General features: G+C 34.8%; 1 protein-coding gene across 12 annotated transcripts in view; it reads right to left on the reverse strand.

Moving 5' to 3' along the window:
- LMBR1 (limb development membrane protein 1) overlaps positions 1-16,529 on the reverse strand; it is a 146,582-nt gene that overhangs the window by 21,250 nt on the left and 108,803 nt on the right. For 10 of the 12 annotated variants that reach the window (XM_025451563.3, XM_025451614.3, XM_025451497.3 and 7 more), the window contains 6 exons: positions 15,968-16,048; positions 10,165-10,241; positions 9,440-9,517; positions 6,929-7,002; positions 6,610-6,700; positions 5,279-5,345 (listed from right to left, as the gene is read on the reverse strand). In XM_025451563.3, the coding sequence (XP_025307348.1) occupies positions 5,279-5,345; positions 6,610-6,700; positions 6,929-7,002; positions 9,440-9,517; positions 10,165-10,241; positions 15,968-16,048 (468 nt within the window). Of the gene's footprint in view, positions 1-1,294; positions 3,357-4,147; positions 4,204-5,278; positions 5,346-6,609; positions 6,701-6,928; positions 7,003-9,439; positions 9,518-10,164; positions 10,242-15,967; positions 16,049-16,529 lie in introns of those variants that run through there. The other 2 variants (XM_025451600.3, XR_003138965.3) reach the window with 2 other exon arrangements.

Raw genomic sequence — 16,529 nt, forward strand, 5'->3', positions numbered from 1 at the left:
TTCCTCATTTAGAAAGTATTTCTTCAGTTCACTTGCTTTGGTTTCACTTCTTTATTCTCCTCAAAGAAAAGAACACATGGTTAAGAATCTACTTCATGAACATTCCCTAACAATGAAGTATTAAAATAAAATCATATATTCAGCTCTCTGCTTGGATGTTTACAGGAGTCTGGCTCTTTTCATTTTTTTTCTAAGGGAAATAAGAAGCAGCAGCAAATGTGAAAAATGTTAATAAGATGAAACTGAGTATCACCATTAGGTGTCAGCATGAAGAACTAGAAGCATCTAATATAACTCTCAGGTTTCTGCTTTGGCCTATTAGAAAGTGGCCAAAGACTGAGGGGAAATAGGAGAAAGGGAGGAAGAAACAGAGAGACACACTCAGGTGTGGGTCCTGCTGTAGAAATGGCCAGTGTGGGCTGGCACCCAAATGGAGTACAGAGTTAGGATTATTTGTTATTTGCTCAAGGGTAAGTTCTGGGTGGGAGGTTTGGGTTTGGGGACAAGTGTATGGGTATGGCTGAGAGCAGTAAAAGAGATAGCTGAGGAATGGCCAAAAAAAGAAGAAAGAAATAGGGAAATGAGGACCAGAAATAAAGAAAGAAGTAATATGGGAAGTGGGATTATAAACAGCAAATGTTATGGAGATAAGACAACAGAATCCACAAGATCGAATATTTAAGAGGTCACTGGTGACCCGAACAAAATGAGATAATTGTTTAGGGTCTGAAATTCATTTTCAGATAACTGAGTTCCAATAGAGGAAATGATTTCAACTCCTACTGGACGACACACTGAGGTCAGGAGTCAATGGAAGGAATAAGAGCGATGACCAGAGTCAGCATCCAGGTAACCCCCAGTGAGGATTTCACATTTCCTGCAGAGGCACTACGTATGTCTACATATGCACAGAAGAAGACCTGAAGACCTGGACACTATGCAGAGGGACCTGGGAGTAAAACTGGTGGTCACAAAGAACTGTAGCCTGATCTCTAATTTTAGTATTCTTTATAATTAAGAATCTATTCATGTCTATACTTCTATAATCAATTAAAATTAATTTTAAAATATAATCTCTTACAAATAAGGAGATAATATATTCACTGGTCTCAGAACTGACTGTGCAGGTGTGCTATGAAGTATTCTCAGCCAGGCTAGAGGCCTTTCTTCTTAGTACAAAGTAGACCCTTATTATAGCTTACTAACTGGTTTTAATGGTAACATTTTAAAGATTACATCTTAATCCTCTTTCTAACTAAATTATCCTAACTATAATTATTTTCATATAAAAATATTTTATAACAAACTAAAATTTAAAATATTTGAATGTATGTCAACAGACAGTTAAATTATTTAGGTAAGTATGGCCAACATGACTATGTTCCCTGAAACAAGAGTGGCATCAGAAGAATATAAGATACTGGGAATGAGCATTTAGGGACTGGGCATTAGTCTTTTAACTCTTACGTATCTGACACAGAATACATTCTCTTTATTATCACAAACTAGATATATAAAATTTACTCTTCAGATATAAGAATAATACTAATCAACCAAAAATCAATTAGTGCCACTCTCTCTGCAACATAACTGGATATAAGTAAGTTATATACAAATTTTTGCTGACAATTTTTCAAGAGGGAATTTAAGATTATTTTTACATCAAAGTCATAGTTAGGAATACATATTATGATGCATAATCCTATTTTGCACTTCTCATTTCTAACTATCACTTACTTTTGTTTTACACTGAGAATTGGAAAGAAACGGCCCAGGGTAAAAATTAACAGTGTATGTATGAAACCCCCAAAAAAGACCTCTCCAAGGTGGACCAATTTTTAAACAGATTCCCTTCATCTCCTGCAAGATTAGGGACTAGATGGGACCCAGATGAGAAATACTAAAAAATAAATTCAAGGTGATTCAAAGGGGTAAATATTCTTGTTTTAATATTACAAGCACATTTTCTTTTAAAAGTCTGCATTTGGGTTTTGTATAATTTTACAAGTTACAGAAAGAGCTTCAGGATAACAGAATAACTATAGAAATTATTTATTTAAGACTTTACTTATTTATTTGACAGAGAGAGGGAGCAAGTGGGAGCACAAACAGGGGGAGCAGCAGAGGGAGAGGGAGAAGCAGACTCCCTGCTGCTGCAGGGGGAGTTGCACAGATAAGCATTTGGCATTGCACAGATAACAGAGTAAGGAGGAGCTCAATCCCAGGACCCTGGGATCATGACCTGAGCTGAAAGCAGACACTAAATCGATTGAGCCACCCAGGCTCAGCCACCCAGGCTTATTCCTTCCAAATTATTATAAAAATAATTTTAAAAAAGAAATTAGTAACAGTACTACAACGTCTGTTGGTTGCATTTGGGAAAAAATTTCCTGGTTAAAGGAGATTGAAAGTAACAATTTGAAAAAATGTTGATCTCTCAGTAGTTTCTTGATTAAGCATAGTCAAGAGCATGTCAGCAATCCTACAAAATCTGTTCTTACAGAATTCATTTCTGCCTTTAAAATATTTTATTGCAGAAAAGTTTGGCCATCTGCAGAGAGTTCCTCAGGCTTGGTCTGGTTTCATGTTCACCTTGTTCGCCAGCCACCTCCTCTAGTCAGGGTCAAACCAAACAGTAAACTGCTTACTGCACATATGGACATCAGGTCCCCCAAAATGATTCTTCAAACCTCAAGTATAAATAGGCAGCAAAACAGTGTTTTGGAAATCACATGTGTGGACACTGACATTACTCTTATAAGGCCTTAATGAGTTCGAATAAGAAATGTTATACTCAGATTCTTTGTGTTTCCTACCGACAACAAAAACATCATTTATATTAATTACATTTAACTGAAAACATGCTCAAAATCTTCCTCACAACTTAATTCCCAGTTGTCAAGTGATATGCTTATAAAATTTACTCTGTGGCAATTTTCCAATTAGTATAAAGCTTTCTGTATTCAAATATAAGAAGCTGATCAAAGGAATTCTTTAATGACTGTCCTCTCTCTCACACTAAGCACTGAAGTCTAAAGCTAGAGTTTAATGATGCATCATCTGGTCCACCAGCACCACCAGCTAGCAAATTAAAAAACCAAAAACCAAAAAACTCATAGAACACTTTCATTTTTGAAGCAAAAATATCACCAAATTAATTATTTTATACAGGATTCAATGTATTTTCAATTTACAATCAAAGTAAAAACTATCACTGATAAATTGTTGAAATACAAGAAAAGCTGCTCATATACAGGTAATGTTGGGTTTTCCTTGCTATTTCATTTCTTATTGCACTGTAAGTGATGGGGTGCTGCTGGTGCAATTCCCAGGAGCAGATGAAGGGTCAGGCTTTCCTTGGGAGAGACAACGAGAAAGAGTGAAAACTTTCACAGCTTGGAATCTGGTTGTGAAACGCATCCTCTATTCTAGGCTTATGAGCTTTTCAGCTGGTAAATCAAAACCCTGTTATACACCAGGATAACATTCATGACAATTCTCCACATTTTATCTTCTTAAAAATCAAAGGCTCAGTCCTAAAGGGTTAATAGAGGAATTACAAAGTAACTCTCTAGTTTGCATTTCCCATAATACTAAAATAAAGCTGCTTCTTTTAGTCCAGAAATTTGCTTTTTTAATACTGTGAAAAGCCTCCATGAATCTGTTTAACGTATTTACTTCTTTTCATCTATTCAGTGCCACTGGGCATAACCTGTAATGCAGTGCGTGTTGATATTTTGCAAAGCGCCACATGACTCACTGTACCCTAATGCGCTCCATTAATCCTGTTTGGACAGCTGGGTCCAGGCGTTTGTTAGCTGCATTCTAATTGTCCCATCTTTCTTTTTCTTCTTTTTAGTTATCTCTATGGCAAACTACTCAGGAATTTAATTTGTTGATCTTCAAAAAGCAAATTTTGCCATTAATTTGCTTTCTTTGTATGAAAAGTATTCCCAGCATGCAATTTTCTTCCATAAAATCAGTACATATCACTATTAACAATTAATCTTAAATAACAGATCACAGTACATGAGTTTTATAAATGACTAAATGGTAGCGTGGCTATAATATCACAGAAATTATTGTTGGACTGTCATAATACAAACGATACCACTTTAGATATAAATGAAGTTACTAACGTGCATACTTTTGGCATTTTCGAGATTAGCACACCATAAGCAGATGTCAAAACAATAACAAGTCCTATAAAGCAAACACAAAAGAAGACCACTAAGTAAATAAGCTTTGTATTAGTCTGTGGAATAATGGTCCCCTTACATTTATACTTAGATTTCACTTCTTACTAAAACATGAAATTCTCGGTAAGCATTGCGCAGATAACCGTAAATCCTCTATTTCCCTCTTGCAGCCGGCCTCCCTGCTGGCCAGGAGTCTTGAATCAACAACGGAGGCAAAAGAAGAGATAAACAAAAGCAACTCAAAGCGACTAGTAATTTTTGTTATGAGCAAGTTGCTGAGGTTGAATGATAGATTCTTCTAATCATTTGTGAACACTCTTAAGTGGAAACCTACATCCAGAAAACCAAACAGAACCAACTGCCTAACGGAAACTTTTGTCTGAAATAATATTTAGCCAAGAAGCAAGATCACAGCCTGCAACATGCTTTATAAAAGATAAAAGTCCAAATGAAGATTTGTTCAACTATTTCAGTGACAAAGTAGAAATGTATTACTTTTAAAGATGATCAAAGTTCCTGTAAATTGAAAAATTAAGAGAACTATATAAATGACAGGCAAGTAAAAATTAAACAACTAAAGGATTGTCCTTGAAATCAGCACATGCTCGCAAAGACCTCACTGTTTCAAGTCTATTTCATGGACACAAAGCAGCTTAAAATGTTTTACACATATTCAGTTTTTAAACTACATACTAAATTATATATATTTTTTAAATTTTCATATAAGAAAAATTAGTTTAATACTTTCTAGACCTTAAACATTTTTTTAATACCACAGTTGTCTCACCAGAGAACTCAAAAGCTTAACCAATCAGTGGGAAAAACTGTCCATTGTTTGGAGAAAGAACATTTTTAAGTATTTAAAAATAAATAGCCTTAATTTAATAAAAGTACTTGTTTTGGTATGGCTCTCTATATAAAAGACATACAGAAGTTATAAAACAATATGCAAGGAAATATTATATTTCAAAGGATTTTTTTTTTTAAAGTTCAGAAACTAAAAGTTAAGGCAGAAGTTTAGGAAAGAAATGTTAACAAGGTATGGGCTTTTAAAATGGACATTTCTCTGGTAAACTTACCCAGTGTTCTTGACATCACAGGCAGTGCAGAGCTCAAGACCAAGATGGACACACAATTCCCAATGATCTGTGTAGAGATCAGAAAGAATATTGGGCAGTCAGAGAAAAGGATGATAAATGCAATCAATCTACACACATTCTGGGAACTTACTGTACATTCTACTTACCTGGTACTATTGTCCTGTACTTTGCTAGCTTCTTAATGATATTACTCAATATAGAATTTAAAGAGAACAAGAAATTTTTTTTATAAATATTTGAAGTTACATCTATAAAGTTCTTGAAGATATTTACAGTAGCTGGCATAAACATAAAGTTACAGAACACTTAAGTTACACCACAAACAATACATTTTACTTTATTAATTGAGGGTGCCAACTTTAAAAAGGTTTGCCTGTCAAGTAAAATAGAATGAATACATTTAATACTTCTGACTATATTTTTAAAGCCACACTACTGCTCAAGATATATAATACTACTTCTAATACACTCAACTATTAGAATATAATACCAAAAAGGTAGAAATCTAAAACCCCTAAATTCTAATAATTCATTTCCAATGTGTCCTATGCTTAATCTTTTATATTAAACAAAATAAGTTGAAAATACTGTTTAATGCTGATGATCACTTAAACTAAATGCTAAGTATCTTAAGAAGTCATAGCATTTTAAAGATAGGTAAATAAAATATATAAAATGACTTTTTCCTTTTAAGATAGGCTGAAAATATGTGATATATAATTTAAAAAAAGAAAAGAAAGCAGCTCTTATTATTCTTCATGGTCAGCCTGTGGGAATATTTTAAAAAGATGCAGTCACTATATAAGGTAACAGTCTTTGTTATTCCAAAGCCAATGACACATTGTAGGAAGTCAAATTAGCCTCAAACTACAAAATGTTTCTGAATAGAACTCTTCCTTCTTGCTTTAATTATTCAAATTTGAAATACTTTGTCCCTACTACTTGTAACAGCTAAGTTCTTCAGATTTCAAACAAGCTTCCTGAAGTACAGTTTGCACAATCAAAGTTACTCATTAGCAATACGTTTTCTTTAGAGGAGAAAGAGTCCTTTCAGTAGCCTTCTGTAGCTAGTTAACAAGCTCTGCAGTTCTATGCATTTACAAGTGAATGGATGTCATCCAAATTAAACAGAGCAGCACATCCTTTTCCCACTCATTCAGCATTTTGAAAATCTTTCAGTTTGTGTTTATGCAATTTACAAACAAATACCTATCAGCACAAATGAACCATTCAGGGCGATTACAAAATAAAACAGTTCATTTGCCTTGGAATGCAAAAGAGAAGCATAGCCACCTAACTCTTTACCTTACCTTTGTCATAGTTGTGTCATCCTTCTTGGGAATAAAGTTTCCAAAAAATCGGAGGCTATAGAAACCAACAACAGAGGACACCATAAGATAGCTGTGAGAATCAAGGAAAAACTCTCCAAAGAATGTGAGTTTCCTTAAGTCCTCACTAGTCTCCAGAAACTCTTAAGATCCAAAGGAAAAACAAAACAAAAAGCCACTTGGCGTGATTGAGAAAGACTGACTTGTTTTTCTCTTCTAGGCAAGTGTCCTAGTAAATTACCACTGTCCCAGAAAACTAAACAGAAAATTTGTTGACAATGTTCAGTTAAAGAAAGGATACAAAATCAAAATGATTTCAAGTGCAGCTCCCACAAAACCAAAAGCAGAAAGAGAAGCATTTCCTATTCCAGGACCCTGGGGGGAAAAAAATCACTTTTCAGAATTCAATGACACTATAATATTTGCTTTCCCATTCTGTTTCATAAATATAGGAATTGGAAATGTTTAATACCCCGGAATAACATCTAGATTTTCAAATGACATTAGACCTAGTTCACCAACTAATGCAAGCATGTGTTAACAATTTTAACAAGCTCAAAACATCTCTGATCTATCTCAAATGTAATTTACTTATCAAAATGATATTATGCTTATTGTTAAAAGTCTTTAATATTATTGGAAGAAATTTTTTTAAAACAGTACCACTTGAATAAGTATATAATTATTTTAATGAACCCTCCCAATAACATATACAAAAATTATATAATTAAACTATATCAGAGTAGGCTAAGCATAGAAAGAAAGTGAATGTGCATATCCCATTTCTACAGTTAAAAGTTTTCTTTCCCCAAATCTTCCTTGGGAATTCAGAGGTTTTTAAAAGATATAACTTAATTAAGACAGATTTTTTTTAAATGTAACACTACACATTTTCCCTAAACATTGTATGTATTCTCAAAACCTATTTTATCTAGACTTTAAAAAAACAAAAAAATCTAATATTTATTAATGAGACAAGACAAGCAAAAAAATAATTTCTAGTAGGAAGAATATTTTCAAAGCCTGCCAATTAAAGAACTATTCAAATATCAACTACTAATCTACTATCAGCTTTAATTATATCAAACAAAAATACCAGGAAAATTAAGAATCTATAGTCAGGGCAATAAAAAAAATAAGCCTATAATTAATATCATACATATCATATATACATTCTAATTTTGACATAAAAAAGTAAGAATACCCATGGAAATTTCATATATATATATTATATATATATATATAATATATATATATATATAAACAAAGGCAAAGAATTATCAACTTTTCATCAATCTTTTGACATAGAAATGAATAATGCTAATAGAAAGCTTATTGGCTGGGGGAAAAACATTTTGGAAGTATTCCCTGTCTCAAGAGAAGTCCTCCAGGCAGGATTAAGATGATTTGATTTATTTACACAATCACGCATGGACTCTACCAGGTAAAAGTCCTTCTCTATGATACACTAAGAGGATGGTACAAAAATGTACCAATAGGGACTTACCCAGTGTGTGCAATGTATAAAAGAGGGTTACAAAAAGTATAGAAACCAACACAATAGATGACTTCCTGGCTCTATCAATGAATTTGGGTCTAAACAGAAGATAAAGACCAGGTTGCAGATGGAGTACTGTTGAGTGTTGTTTGCTTGAGGAATTAGGTACCTGGAACACGTTGGTAGGCTAGATACTGGGCAGTAACAGAGGGCACAAGGTCCAGCAAAAGTTAGAAGAGGGCAGAATCTAACTAGAGAATATGGCTGGAAAAAAAAAATTAGCTGTGAGAGATACAGTATCTCCTCCGCCTAGGGCTGAAAGGAAGAAATTTAGGTTGATGCTGGCTTTTTCCTAGGAGAAGAAAGTTATATATTATCTGGTTCAGAGAGAGAAGTGGCACCAAAAGTCTGGAAGAATTCGGAAGTCTTTTCTATGGGGAGTAAGAAAGCTACTGACTTAGAAAAATATAAGAAAATGTTAAAATGGGGATCCCTGGGTGGCGCAGCGGTTTGGCACCTGCCTTTGGCCCAGGGCACGATCCTGGAGACCGGGGATCGAGTCCCACATCGGGCTCCCGGTGCATGGAGCCTGCTTCTCCCTCTGCCTGTGTCTCTGCCTCTCTCTCTCTCTCTCTCTCTCTGTGTGACTATCATAAATAAATAAAAATTTAAAAAAAAGAAAATGTTAAAATGTAAATGCTACTTTCATAATCAAAAGTTTACAGACACTCCCAGAAGTATGCCAAATATGAATCTTCAGTGATAACTACCTCCTGTACGGTGAACACATTTAAGTTGGCTAAAAGATAGGATTTAATAGAATCATCAACTTTTACAAGAGAGAAAACAAAAGTTAATTCATGAAAAGGTGTACATCTGACTCCTCCAGTACCTAAACATTTGATTCCGTTTCATAAAATGTGACTCTTTTGAAACAGTCCCTACTAACCATATACTTGGATCTTTTGCAAACACTATGAATCAATCTAATAAACTCCTTCCACATCACTACTTCACAGAGTATACATTTTCTTACAGAATTACAAATATGAACTTTGGTAAAACAAAAATAAACTATGATACAAAGTCTAAAAGGAAACTTTGCTATTTGATAAAAGGGCTGCCCAACCAAAAGTAAGAAATTAGAAACAAAAGTCATAGTTTTATAAACACTGTTTACAAAGGCTCTTTATATAAAGAAATTCATACAACCTGAAATATACATGCAGAAAGGTGATGTTTTAAATCATGTATTTGAAATACTCAGGGTATATATAGAGAACACTTTTGCAAAAGACATTTAAAGCACTTTACCCTTGTTCCCTTTGGCATGGCTGTTTCATCAACCAACAGGCAAAGAATATTACAAGCCACCAAGAGGACCGAGATGGACTACAACATAAAAAAATTAGTATCAGTTCTGAATTTCACAGATATTTTGTGAGTACACATGTATTAAAATCTAAGTTACTAACCAAATATATGCTTCAGAACAGAGAAGAAGAGAAGACAAGACCAAAATTCTACACACAAAAAACAAAAGCAATCAAACTATATGCAAAAACTCCAGAATAAACTCTAAAAGCTTCTGCAAATTATTACAATTTCAAAGCTTGTAACTAAAGCTAATAATATAGATCCAGTTACTGACAAATTCCATCAAATGGAAGCCCACAACTCTACAGATTTAAAAAATGGTTAAAATGTTATCAGAACTAATTAATAATATAATTTTCATATCCCATCATAGAGTGAAGCAAGATACCTGCAATACCTCATCTCTTAATTCTAAATGGCACAAAAGAATGATGTCCTGCTTTCATGAGGAAATAGTTAATCTTGAGGACTTTCTAAAACTTGCCATTAATTTCCATTTTTGTTCTACTGAGTTTTTCCAAATAAAAGTATAGATGGATTTTAATCCTGTAGATAGAAAACTAGTTTATATGAAACCATTTAGCTGAGGGAGTTGTCATACTCAAATACCAAAGTAAATAAAAAATAATTTGTTTTATTTAACTTGGCAAATAAATTCTTACTGTCTCAATAAGGAGGAGAACCATAACAGCAGGATACACCAAATTTCTTTCCCATGCTGAAGCTTTTTTTCGCCTTTCTATTAGGGGAAAAAAACAAAATATAACAAAAGATTTCCAAAAATATCTCTAGATCCACATTTTCATTCCTTACTGCTACAACCAGTATGTATTATTTTTATAAAACTTTTTTCACAAAACATAACTTATTTTTAATTTTCTTCCACAAACTATAAAGATCAGTTTTAAAATCACTTTGCTCAATCCTAGGATGCTTACATTTTAGCTCTATAAAGACATTTCAGTTGCTAACCAAATGTACTGTTAATACCCAGCTTACTATGAAAATATAGAAATATTTGTATTTGATATAGATTTACATATTGATAGAGATTTGAGTGAGTAAAGTAACATGAGTAAAAATCCCCTCTAATCCAAAGATAAATATCTGCAGTTTTCTAAAGATTGGAAGCAAACCTCTGGCTACAGTGATCTACCTGATATCATAACAATCCTTACGTCATGAACGACTAGTAAAAAACAAATCAAACTTAACTAAGAAAAAAAATCTGCATGAAAGAATTGCAGAGCCTCCACAACAAAATTGTGAGGTCAATACTCTGAAATGGATTGATGTGATCCCTCATATTTGTACTATCTTTCCCTGAACAGTTTTCCAACATATGACTGACATGGCCCTATGAGGCTGAGAAATCAAGCAACCATCAGTAGATAAAAGAAAATGATGCTAAACCAATGCTTTCAGCAAACTCAACAGCATCAGGAAAACAAAAATTGGGAGTGTGGGGCTGCCAACACAGCCAAAATCTGAAAGGCTAGGATCCCAGAGAAAAGGAAAGAAGAAAGAAGGGAGTCTAACATTCAGCCTCTTGTCCTTCAAGGAACCAGGGACCACAGTGACCAGAAGGTACAGCAAAGAGAGAAGCAAAGCTTCTGTGAGGTTCATGTTTTGAGATGAAAACTAAAGTTCAAGGTTCACGGAGAAGGCTTGCACTTAGGAAAGCTATACACTAGGAGCAAGGCCAAACCACAAATCGACCATCCCTTGAGAAGACCAAAACTGACTCTGGAATGATCACCAGCCCAGACGGAAAGATTGGTCTAACTGCTCTAACTGCCTACCAGAAGAAAAAGTAAAGCCTCTCAAGAAGAAGAAAATATTATCCAGAGTTTTTACAGTTCTGTGTAAGAAATGCCTGACACTCCATCGAATGCTCCCTAGAGATAGGCACAAAGGAAAAAGATGATAGAAACAGACTTTCGGTTTATCCAGATATTGAACTTATCAGAAGGAGGCCTTAAAATAACTGATTAATATATTTGATAACATAAGTGACAAGCTGGCAAATGTTGTAACTTGAATCTAGAAAATAACTGAATGGAAATTCTAGAACTGAAAAATCACTGTAACTAAAGTTAAAGAGTTCAAGAGACAGTTGGGCAATAGTTATGACACAGCTGAAAAGACAGCAATATGGAAGACACATCAACAAAAAATATCACAGATCAAAGAATATAATAAAGGAGGGTAAACTCAAAACAATACAGAGTGAAAAGGTCTAGCACATGCACAGTTGGGGTATAAAGGAACTAAAAGAGAATGAGTAGAGGCAGTAATTGATGAGACGATGGCCAAAAAGTCCCCAAATGGATAAAATACATTAGGTCACACATTGATGAAGTGCCACATATCTCAGAAGAATAAACACAAAGAAAATCAAACCTAAGCACATCAGGGTAGAACTAGTAAACAAAGACATAAAGAAAATCTTAAAAGCATTAAAAAAGCACAACAATACGACTTTAACCAGAAACGAGAAGACACTAGACAGACATCTTTTTAATGCTGAAAACTATCAAATCAGGATTCTAAATTATGTAAAAATGCCCTACCAATGAGAAGTTAAGTAAAAATGTTTTCAGGTAACAAAAAGAGAATTCATTGCCAACAAACCAGCACTAAATGAAATGCTAGCAGATGTTTTTCAAGCAGAAGCTGAATGAACACTGGCAACACAAATCAGAGATATACAAATTAAAACACCAGTGAAAACCACTTCATGTCCACTAAATTGGTAAAAATGGAGTCCAGCACCGTCAATTGTTGAGAAAGATGGGGAGAAACATGAAGTCTCACTAAAGCCTAAAACAAATGCAAAATAATACAACTACCTGATAAAACAATTTGGCATTATATTAAAAAGTTGTATATCCATAGACTCAATAATTCCACCTCCAGGTATGTACACTGAAAAAACATACATACCAAGAGATATGCAGAAGAATGTTTATACCAATACATTCATAACAAAAGATAAACACATCCAGTACCCATCAACAGCAGAATGCACAAAGTAATTTTAGACAATATGACGTTCACAAAAATAAACAGGAGAGCACCATATAGAATGGGAGAAGGTATGTGCAAAGGATATATCCACCAAAGGGTTAATATCCAAAATATATAAAGAACTTCTGGGATCCCTGGGTGGCGCAGCGGTTTGGCGCCTGCCTTTGGCCCGGGGCGTGATCCTGGAGACCCGGGATCGAATCCCACGTCGGGCTCCCGGTGCATGGAGCCTGCTTCTCCCTCTGCCTGTGTCTCTGCCTCTCTCTCTCTCTCTCTGTGACTATCATGAATAAATAAATAAAATCTTTAAAAAAAAAAAAAAAAAAAGAACTTCTAGGGCAGCCCGGGTGGCTGAGCTGTTTAGTGCCGACTTCAGCCCAGGGTGTGATCCCAGAGACCCAGTATCGAGTCCCACGTCAAGCTCCCTGCAAGGAGCCTGCTTCTCCCTCTGCCTGTGTCTCTGCCTCTCTCTCTCTTTCTGTGTCTCTCATGAATAAATAAATAAAATCTTAAAAAAAAAAAAAAAAAAAACTTCTACACCCCTACATGAATTAAAAAATGAACAGAGACTTGAATAGACATTTTCCAGAAACAACAGATGGCCAACACAGACACATGAAAAGATGTTCAACATCATTCATCATTATGGAAATGCAATCAAAACCACAATAAGAGGGGATCCCTGGGTGGCTCAGTGGTTTAGCGCCTGCCTTTGGCCCAGGGCATGCTCCTGGAGTCCCGGGACCGAGTCTCACATTGGGCTCCAGGCATGGAGCCTGCTTCCCCCTCTGCCTGTGTCTCTGCCCCTCTCTCTCTCTCTCTCTCTGTCTATCATGAATAAATAAATAAATCTTTAAAAAAAAACACAATAAGATATAACCTGGTACCTGTCAGAATAACTAAAATCAATAACACAAGAAATAACAAGTGTTGGCAAAGATATAGAGAAAAAGGAGCCCTCATATATACTGTTGGTGGGAATACAAACTGGTGCAGCCACCTTGGAAAACACTATGGAGGTTCCTCAAAAATTAAAAATAGAATTACCAAATGCTCCAGTAATTCCCATACTGAGTATTTACCCAAATAAAACAAAACACTAATCCAAAAAGAAATATGCACCCCAATGTTTATTGCAGCATTAATTTAAAATAGCTAAGACATGGAAAAAACTCAAGTGTTCATCCATAGATGAATGGATAAAGAAGATGTGATATATATACATTTGTACACACATACACACACGGATATTACTCAGCCACGAAAAAGAATGAAATCTTGCCATCTGCAACAACATGGATAGAGCAAGAGTGTACTATGCTAAGTGAAGTTAGAGAAAAACAAATACCATAGGATTTCACTCACATGTAGAATCTAAGAAACAAAACAAATAAAAGACAAATAAAAAAAACAGACTCTTAAATACAGAGGAAAAAACTGGTGATTGGCAGAAGGGAAGTGGGTAGAGGATGAGTGAAACATGTGAAAGGAATTAAGAGTACACTTATCAGGACAAGCACTAATAGAAGGAATTGTTGAATCACTATACTGTACACCTGAAACTAATATAACACTGCATGGTAATTACACTTCAATAAAAAAGAAAAATGAAAATAAATAAATTTTCAATAACAAAACACTGGACTTCATTTCTGAAGATGGAATAACTACAGGGACCAATATTCCATGCAAGTTGAAATAATTAGGAAACAAAAAAATACACACATATGAAACAGTTACAGGACACCGCATGTGTGAATCACAGAAAGACAATGATCTCTGAGAGATGGGAAGCAAACAAAGCAACCCCCGGGTTTGCCCCTGCTTACTGTCTTGAGACAGTTTCCTGGCCAGAGTACAAGGCACAGGAACCCACACAGCCCTGCTCATTCCTTGAGTTGATATAAAATGAGAGTGTGGAGAGACCAAGTTAGCTGGACTGTATAGAGCAAAGTACCACTGGCAAAAGTCCTCAGAGAAAGAACTCCACAGATCTTCAAAGGGTCATAGTTGAGTCTTCAGTGAAGATCAGCTCAGATATGTGAGCAAACAACCCACAGCTGAAGAAAGGACCACCCAAAAAAGTTAGATGGAGCAGCATCCAACCATCATAAAGTGCCAAGAATAGGGCCTGCTCCCATAAGACAAGAATGAGACCTCATAAATCATGAGCATTGTTGCCTCAGAACAACTGGCCCTAGAGGAAATGCTACTCTAGCCCAGCCTGACAAGCCTTCAGAGCAAAGCCCAAGAATATCAAACTGTTTCCAAGTAACTTAACTGCATCCCAGAAAAAAAGTTCCACACTTATAGGAATACAAAAATATCAGTGCCCAGCAATAAGATTCTCACCATCCACCTTCCAATCTAAAATTGCCAGGTATTAAAAAAAATAATAATAATAAAAAATAAAATAAAATTGCCAGGTATGCATAAAAGTATAAGAAAAATCAATCAGAATCTATCAAGAACTAAACACAGAAATTAGAATTAGCAGATAAAAACATTAAAACTATTATAATTATATTCCGTATTTTTTAAAAAGTGGAGGACACAGACTAAACAGTCTAAAAAGAACTTCTAAATATAAAAACTGCAGTGTCTGAGGGGCATCTGGGTTAAGTCAGTTGAGCTCAGGGTCTTGATCTCAGGGTCCTGAGTTCAGGCCCCACATTGGGCTCCAAGTGCAGCCTGGAGCCTATTTAAAAACAAAACAAAAAAAACTGCAGTGTTTGAGAATACAATAGATGGAATTAAATGCTGTTTAGACCCTCAAAAGGAAAGATTAGTATACATGAAGATATAGTAATTACTATCCAAAATGAAACATCCTGAGAAAAACATCCAAAAAATAAAGGAAAATCCATGAGTTTTGGGCCAGTGTACATGTAATTGGAGCCTCTGAAAGGAGCACACAGAGAGGAAAAAGAAAAACATTTAGAAAAACAATGGCCAAAAATGTTTCAAATTAGATGAAAACTATAAATTCCCAGATCCAAGAGACTCAGTGAACCCAAAGAATAAGAAGCATAAAGAAAGCCACTTTAAAGGACATTTGAATCAAATTGTTCAAAGTCAATGACAAAGAGGACATATTAAAAGCAGAGAGAGAAAAAGGACAATTCAAATGATGAGGATGACAGAAGATTACTTGTCAGAAATAATGCAAGTCAAGAGACAGTGGAGTGACATCTCCAAACATCAGCATCTGAAAAGTCACTTTATGCATGTACAAAACAAACAAAAAAGGGAGTACATATATGCTTATCCCCTCCCCAAACTAAAAGGCAGTCTGTACCAATAGCTATTGGATACACTGGAAGATTGTACCATAAACTAAAGATTTCATAACTTTTTGACTATTTCAGACTATAGGAAAGTCTTTGGAAAGAATCCAAGACCAGTGCACAAGTCAAGAACAAAAACATACAGTACCTAATTTTGTCTTAAGAGTCTTCACATTTTCAAGTTCTTGTTCCAAATCCATTATGTTGTAATCCACTGATGAAGACAGTCCTATCAAAAGCAAAAATATTTTAGGAGTAGAACAGAACCTTAACAGCACAGAATTTGTAGCCCTCACATTTAATTAAAATACAAGATAACACATGACAAATTCTGATCACTGACAATAAAAACAAATGCTGCTGTGATTCATAGAAAAATCCATTTCTTCATTACTTAAGACTTCCAAGTTCTTGCTGATTAAATACTTCATGTTTCCTAGAAAATGCCCTACTTTGATAAAATGTTTACTTGATCTGTTAATTTTTCATTAATGATAAAAGTATCATATGCTTATTATAGAAAGTGAAAGAAATTCATGATCTTCTTCTCCATCCCATCCTCCTAGAGTCACAATTGGCCAACAGCCTAGTTGATGATTCCAAATCTTTCTTCATGATCATGTAAATATCCACATATACATATATACCACACATGATTTCTGCTACATATTTTATAAGAATGAGTTAAATTGGACACATTTAGCCTGCTT

This window comes from Canis lupus, chromosome 16, assembly GCF_003254725.2.
Source record: "Canis lupus dingo isolate Sandy chromosome 16, ASM325472v2, whole genome shotgun sequence".
Taxonomy (NCBI): domain Eukaryota; kingdom Metazoa; phylum Chordata; class Mammalia; order Carnivora; family Canidae; genus Canis; species Canis lupus.